Genomic DNA, 8,342 nt, shown 5'->3' with positions numbered 1-8,342 from the left:
TCAGTGGGTACCGAAGGCCACACCCCCAACTCGGAGGGTATCAGATACCACATGGCCCAACTCGGAGGTTGCACGGAGGTCACACCCCAAATCAGAAGGTACTCGGAGGCCACACCCCAATTTGAATGGTAGCAGTGGCCATACCACAATTCTGAGGATACCGTATGCCACACCCCAACTCGAAGGGTACTGGTGTCCACACCCCAGCTCGGAAGGTACCGGAGGCCACACCCAAACTTGAAGGGGAAGCCACACCCCAACTCAGAGGGTACTGGAGGCCACACCCCAACTCAGAGGGTATCGAAGGCCACACCCCAACTCGGGGGTAGATAAGGCCAAACCCCAACTCTGAGGCTACTCGGAGGCCGCACCCCAATTTGGAGGGTATCGGAGGCTACACCTCAATTTGGAGGGTACCAGAGGCCACACCTCAATTCGGAGGGTACCAGAGGCACACCCCAACTCGGAAGATACCAAAGGCCACACCTCAACTTCACACCTCAACTTGGAGGGTACCAAAGGCCGCATCCCAAATTGGAGGGTACCAGAGGCCACACCCCAATTCGAAGGGTACCAGAGGCCACACCCCATCTCAGAGGGTACTGGAGGCCACACCCCAACTCTAAGGGTAGCGGAGGCCACACCCCAACTCGGAAGGTAGTGGAGGCCAAACCCCAACTCCAAGGGTACTCGGAGGCTGGGAGGGTACTCCAGAGGTCACACCTAAATTTTGAGGGTACCAGAGGCCACACCCCAATTTGGAGAGTACAAGAGGCCATACCCCAACTCGGAGGGTACCAGAGGCCACACACCATTTTGGAGGGTACCAGAGGCTACAACCCAATTTGGAGGGTACCAGAGGCCACACCTCAAATCTAAGGGTACCAGAGGCCGCATCCCAACTCGGAGGGTGTCATACGCCACACCCCAACTTGGAGGGTGGCGGAGTACACACCCCAATTCAGAGGGTAGCAGAGGCACTACCCCAACTCTGAGGATACTCGGAGGCAACACCCCAATCGGGAGAGTACCGGAGGCCACACCCCAATTTAGAGGGTACTAGAGGCCACTCCCCAATTCGCAGAGTATCGGGAGCCACACCCCAACTCGGAGTGTACCAGAGGCCACACCCCAATTTGGAGGGTAGCAGAGGCCACACCCCAGCTCGGTGGGTAGAGGAGGCCACACTCCAACTTGAAGGGTACCGGAGGCCACACCCCAAATTGGAGGGTATCAGAGGCCACACTCAAACATGGAGGGTACCTGGAGGCCACATCCCAACTCAGAGGGTGCTCGGAGGCCACACCCCAAATCGGAGGGTGCATAGAGGCAATACTGCAACTCGGTCACACCCAAACTCCAAGAGTGCCTGGAAAGTACCGATGCCACACCACTACTCGGAGGGTACTGGAGGCCACACCCTAACTCGGAGGGTTCCCGGAGACCACACCCCAACTCAGAGGGTATCGGAGGCCACACCCCAAATCGGAGGCTGCCAAATTCCCTACCTCATTTCAGAGGGTACCATATGCCACACCCCAATTTTTGAAGGTTCTGGAGGCCACACCCCAACTCGGTGGGTACCAAAGGCCACACCCCCAACTCGGAGGGTATCAGATACCACATGGCCCAACTCGGAGGTTGCTCCGAGGTCACACCCCAAATCAGAAGGTACTCGGAGCCCACACCCCAATTTGAATGGTAGCAGTGGCCACACCACAATTCGGAGGATACCGTATGCCACACCCAAACTCGAAGGGTACTGGTGGCCACACCCCAGCTCGGAAGGTACCGGAGGCCACACCCAACTTGAAGGGGAAGCCACACCCCAACTCAGAGGGTATCAGAGGCCACACCCCAACTCGGAGGGTATCGAACGCCACACCCCAACTCAGAAGGTAGACAAGGCCAAACCCCAACTCTGAGGCTACTCGAAGGCCGCATCCCAATTTGGAGGGTATCGGAGGCCACACCTCAATTTGGACAGTACCAGAGTCCACACCCCAATTCGGAGGGTACCAGAGGCCACACCCCAACTCGGAAGGTACCAAAGGCCACACCTCAACTTCACACCTCAATTTGGAGGGTACCAAAGGCCGCATCCCAAATTGGAGGGTACCAGAGGCCACACCCCAATTCGGAGGGTACCAGAGGCCACACGCCAACTCCAAAGGTACCGAAGGCTGCACCCCAATTTGGAGGGTACCAGAGGCACACCCCAATTTGGAGGGTACGAGGCCACACCCCAACTCGGAGGGTACCAGAGGACACACCTCAATTTGGACGGTGCCAGAGGCCACACCCCAACTCGGAGGGTACCAGAGGCCACACCTCAATTTGGAGGGCACCAGAGGCCACACCCCAATTTGGAAAGTACCAGAGGCCACACCGAAATTTGGAGGGTAACGGAGGCTATTCTCCAACTTGGAGGGTAGCAGAGGCCACACCCCAACTCGGAGGGTACTGGTGGCAACCCACAGCTCAAAGGGTATTGGAGGCCACACCCCAACTCAGAGGGTAGCAGAGGCCACACCCCAGTTCGGAGGGTACTGGAGGCCATACCCCAAATCGGAGGGTAGCAGAGGCCAAACCCCAACTCTGAGGCTACAAGGAGGGCACAACCCATTTGAGAGCATACCAAAAGGCCGCACCTCAATTCGGAGGGTCCAGAGGCCACACCCCAATTCGAAGGGTACCAGAGGCCACACCCCATCTAGGAGGGTACTGGAGGCCACACCCCAAATAATCTAAGGGTAGCGGAAGCCACACCCCAACTCTAAGGGTACTTAGAGGCTGGGAGGGTACCAGAGGCCACACCCCAATTTGGAGAGTACCAGAGGCCATACCCCAACTCGAAGGGTACCAGAGGCCACACACCAGTTTGGAGGGTACCAGAGGCCACACCCCAATTTGGAGGGTACTAGAGGCCACACCTCAATTCTAAGGGTACCCGAGGCCGCGTCCCAACTCGGAGGGTGCCATACGCCACGCCCCAACTTGGAGGGTGGCGGAGTACACACCCCAATTCGGAGGGTAGCAGAGACACTACCCCAAATCTGAGGATACATGGAGGCAACACCCCAATTGGGAGAGTACTGGAGGCCACACCCCAATTTGGAGGGTACCAGAGGCCACACCCCAATTCGCAGAGTATCAGAGGCCACACCCCAACTCGGAGTGTACCAGAGGCCACACCCCAATTCGGAGGGTAGCGGAGGCCACACCCCAGCTCGGTGGGTAGAGGAGGCCACACTCCAACTTGAAGGGTACCGGAGGCCACACCCCAAATTGGAGGGTATCGGAGGCCACACTCAAACACTGAAGATACCTGAAGGCCACACTCCAACTAAGAGGGTGCTCGGAGGCCACACCCCAAATTGGAGGGTGCATGGAGGCAATACTGCAACTCAGAGGGTGCCCGGAGGCCACACCCCAACTCGGAGGGTACAGGAGGCCACACCCCAAATCTGATGATACTGGAGGCCACACATTAACTTGGAGGGTACCTGAGGCCACACCCCAAATTGGAGTGTGGGTATCCGATGGCCACACCCAAACTCCAAGGGTGCCTGGAAAGTACTGGAAGCCACACCACTACTCGGAGGGTACTGGAGGCCACACCCTAACTCGGAGGGTGCCCGGAGACCACACCCCAACTCAGAGGGTACCGGAGGCCACACCCCAAATCAGAGGCTGCCAGATTCCCCACCTCAATTCAGAGGGTACCATATGCCACACCCCAATTTTTGAAGGTTCTGGAAGCCACACCCCAACTCGGAGGGTACTGAAGGCAACACCCCAAATTGAGGGATACTGGAGGCCACATCCCAAGTCGTTGGATACGGAAGGCCAAAACGCAACTCGGAGGGTAGCGGAGGCCACACCCCAACTCAGAGGGTATCAGATGCCAAAATCCAACTCTGAGGGTAGCGGAAGCCACACCCCAACTCGGAGGGTACAGGAGGCCACACCCCAACTAGTGGAGTAGCAGGGGCCACACCCCAACTCTGAGAGTATTGTAGGCCACACACCAACTTGGAGGGTACCTGGAGGTCACACGCCATCTCAGAGGGTGCTCGGAGGCCACACCCCAAATCGGAGGGTGCATAGAGGCAATACTGCAACTCGGAGGGTGCCCAGAGGCCACACCCCAACTCAGAGGGTACAGGAGGCCACACCCCAAATCCGATGATACTGGAGGCCACACATTAACTCGGAGGGTACTTGAGGCCACACCCCAAATTGGAGTGTGGGTATCCGATGGCCACACCCAAACTCCAAGGGTGCCTGGAAAGTACCGGATGCCACACCACTACTCGGAGGGTACTGGAGGCCACACCATAACTTGGAGGGTGACTGGAGACCACACCCCAACTCAGAGGCTTCCAGATTCCCCACCTCAATTTAGAGGGTACCATATGCCACACCCCAATTTTTGAAGGTTCTGGAAGCCACACCCCAACTCAGAGGGTACTGAAGGCAACACCCCAAATTGAGGGATACCGGAGGCCACATCTGAAGTCAGAGGGTACGGGAGGCCACACCGCAACTCGGAGGGTAGCAGAGACCACACCCCAACTCGGAGTGTATCAGAGGCCAAGCTCCAACTCTGAGGGTAGAGGAAGCCACACCCCAACTCGGAGGGTACAGGAGGCCACACCCCAACTAGCAGGGTAGCAGGGGCCACACCCCAACTCTGAGAGTATTGTAGGCCACACCCCAACTTGGAGGGTACCTGGAGGCCACAACAAAACTCGGAGGGTACAAAGAGGCCACGCCCCAAATCGAAGGGTGCCCGGCAGCCACACTCCAACTAGGAGGGTGCCAGGAGGCCACACCCCAACTCGGAAGGTACCAGAGGCCACACCCCAACATGAGGCTACAAGATTCCACACCCTCCGAATTGCAGTGTGGCTTCCCATACCCTCCGATTTGGGGTGTGGCCTCTGGTACTCTCAGAGTAGAGGTGTGACAGCCTCCGGGCATCCTCCGAGTTGTGATGTGGCCTCCGGGTACTCTCTGAGTCAGGGTGTGGCCTCCGGGACCCTCTGAGTTGGGGTGTGGCTTCCGCTACCATCAGAGTTGGAGTTTGGCCTCTGATACTCTCTGAGTTGAGGTGTGGCCTCCGCTACCCTCAGAGTTGGAGTGTGACCTCCGCCACCTTCCGAGTTGGTGTGTGGCCTCCAGTAATCTCTGAGTTGGGTTGTGGCCTACGGTACCCTCTGAGTTAGGCCGGGGTCACACTAGACCGTAATACGGACGAGTGCTATGCGATAAAAAATCGCATAGCACTCGGCACAATGTTAATCTATGGTGCAGCTCCCATCATCCGATATTTTCTCCACCGTATTTCGGATCCGAGGGAACTCGCAGCCTGCTGCGATTGTCAGCGTATCTCGGCCGAGACTCGCCAATGCAAGTCTATGGGTGCGAGAAAAAATCGGATTACACACGGACCATGCGTGTGCATTGCGAGAAATACGGAAGACTTCTCCAGGTGACAGGAAATTGAATCATCCATCATCAGGAAGCTTTGGAATGCTAATTTATGCCCCACGCTGGATTGCAAACCAGGAAGCACGCCTCCACGGAGTGTACTGTGTAGCAGCATGGCCAGACATATAAATGTGGAGATGCTGATTGCTCTGGTCCATGATAGACCAGAGTTATGGGACCAACGCGATGCACATTATGCTGACCGCGCACGAAAAGACGCAGCATGGAGGGCAATCTGTCGCCACATGTTCCCCGATTTTGATCAGCGACCTCAAGAGGTTCAGCAAGAAATTTGTAAGTACCATTCTTTACACAAAAAATGTGCTTTAACATTTTTGGAACGATAAAAATAGGCATGAACACATCATATGTGGTGTGTTTTGGAGTGATGTAAATGTTCCAAGCTCTTGGTTGAGGCTACAAAAACATTAACAAGACACACCAATATGGTTCCAATATATTAGCTACAGTCCTTTCAGATCTTACCAAGGGAGTTTTAGGTCCCCTTAGGCTCCTGGGCCTGTGTGTGCTTGCAAACCCTGAACCTGTTGTAGTTATGTGATTGTGCAGCATGGTGGCTCACTGGATATGAGTCCTGGGTTAAAATTCCACCAAGGCCAAAAGATGCAGAGTTTGGATGTTCTCTCCGTGTTTGCGTGGGTTTCTTCTGGCCACTCCGCTTTCCTCACACAATCCAAAGACATACTCATAGGGAATTTATATTGTGAGCCACATTGGTGACAGCAATGATAATGTTTGTTCCAAACTGCCGAATATGTTATCGTTATGTAAAAATACAGATTCTTTCTTATTATTTGTTATTCCCCAAACAACTTTTTCTTCTTTGCAGTGAATGATGTCACTAGACGCTGGCGGAGTTGCCGGGATCAATACCGGCGGGAACGTCAAGTTTCGGGGCGTAGTGGTGATGCAGCACCCAAAAAAAGAAAATATCTTTATTTTGATAGGCTGAATTTTCTTGCCCCGGTGATGGAGCTCAGACCGTAAGTGGATGCATGTCCAAAAAACTTAGACACATCTTCTAATCGAATCTGTTTATAATTTTTGCCTCTCAAATCATTTTTGAAATACAGAACAGAGTCCAATCTGACAGAAAGAGAGACTGCATCTGACTCGGAGTTGGTGATTGACCCCATTGGTGAGGATTCCGAAAGGGCTGGACCCTCAGAGCAAGCACAAAGCAGCAACCAACCACAACCAGCAGCAGCGTCTTCTGCCACACAGGAGGCCAATCCAGAGGTTGAGGAAGGAGGCCAGAGCAGCAGTCCAACCTTGGCTCTGGATACATCACCACAGCCTACTACCAGACCAAACCGTGGTCGGCGCAGAAGGGTGGCTTCTAACACTGGCACCAGGAGGCAAGTGGATACAGGGGTGTTGGACTATTTGGCAAGGGCTGCACATGACGATGGGGAGGAAGCGTACTTCCGCAGTCTTGCCCGCTATTTACGCCCCATTCCACGTTCGCTCAGGCTGCGTACCAGAGGTTGTATACAAATTGTTATTGATGCGGCAACACCCCCAAACAACCCCATTCGTTTGTTCAACTACCTAGAACAGTGGCAAATGTCACCTACAAATGTTCTGGCGGTGCAAGACCTTCCAGAGGAACCCAACCAAACAGTTGCAGCACCCTCCTTGCCACGTATAGCTCCACCACACCAGCCTGCCCAAAACACCCACCAACAAACAAACAGGGCAATGAATGAATATCCATCCACTGCCCAATCTGACCACTTGAACAGACACATGTTTGGAGGCTGGTCCCACCATGTGTCTGCTCGACATGGCCAGATTGGGGGTTATGACCAAATGGGTCAATACAATACACAGGACTTTATGCCCTTCTACCCTCAACATCCAGTTTTACCTCACACTCAGGAACGAAACGTGCAACAACACCCTTCATATATATCTGCCATACCACAGGTTGACAGTCTGGTTGGTCCACCACCTAGGCCAAGTTCAGCACATGCTGGACACCCGCCATCATCATCATCGCCACCCCCAACCTACCAGAACCTGTAAGTTCCGGCCCAAAAGTTTCAGCATGTCATTTAGTTTTGTTAATTTTATTATTGTGCGCCATTGGCCTGTTATTTTTTCATTTTGACTCTGGTTACTAGGCCTAAAATTACATATGATGTGAATATGTTTTGGCCAAATATATATATATGCTTGGAGCATTAAAATTGTTGCCCAAAATATGAGTGTTGTGTATTCTTAGGACTACAAAGGTGATGTTGCAACTTTCTCTTTTTTTTGGAAAGTAAAAGAAGATACATACTACACAATTCAAACATGAACATTAAGCTATTTATTACCTAACAATATCAAGAAAATTTAAAGCACAACAGCATTGTCTTGCCAATCAGTCGCTCCCTCTGGTGACACAAAATAATTTGATAACACATCTCGAACTTTTAGGCCTGAGGGCTGACGACGAGAAGGAAGAACACGTGGAGTAGGCAATACAGTATTAGCATAATCAATTTCATCAGCAGCAGATGATGGGCAATCATGTTTTCTAGTAAAGTTGTGAAGAACAACACATGCTTTGATTACACCATTTACATTGCCTTCACTCAGTTGTATTGCGGACTGAAGGACCCGCCATTTAGCAGTGAGAATGCCAAATGAGCACTCTACCAGACGGCGGGCACGTGAAAGGCGCAAATTAAAAATTCGACGCCGGTAGTCCAGGCCTCTCCGTGGATATGGCCTCATGACGTTCCGGGATAATTGAAACGCCTCATCTGCTACCATCATGTAAGGCACCACATCTAAATTTGCCCCTGGTAAGTTACTTGGGGGTGGGAGATCCA

The 8,342-nt window shown here is 53.4% G+C and overlaps 1 protein-coding gene across 1 annotated transcript; it reads left to right on the top strand.

The window, feature by feature from the left end:
- Window positions 1-6,061: 6,061 nt before the first annotated feature.
- LOC143793981 (uncharacterized) lies at window positions 6,062-7,705 on the top strand. The gene is made up of 2 exons (XM_077280901.1): window positions 6,062-6,500; window positions 6,591-7,705. The coding sequence occupies exons 1-2, from the start codon at window positions 6,487-6,489 to the stop codon at window positions 7,543-7,545; spliced, it is 969 nt and encodes a 322-aa protein (XP_077137016.1). The 5' UTR covers window positions 6,062-6,486; the 3' UTR covers window positions 7,546-7,705.
- Window positions 7,706-8,342: the final 637 nt, after the last annotated feature.

Source organism: Ranitomeya variabilis, chromosome 1 (genome assembly GCF_051348905.1).
Source record: "Ranitomeya variabilis isolate aRanVar5 chromosome 1, aRanVar5.hap1, whole genome shotgun sequence".
In the NCBI taxonomy this organism is placed as follows: Eukaryota; Metazoa; Chordata; class Amphibia; order Anura; family Dendrobatidae; genus Ranitomeya; species Ranitomeya variabilis.
Note: the sequence above shows the minus strand (reverse complement) of the source record. Positions and strands in the feature narration are given on the sequence as shown.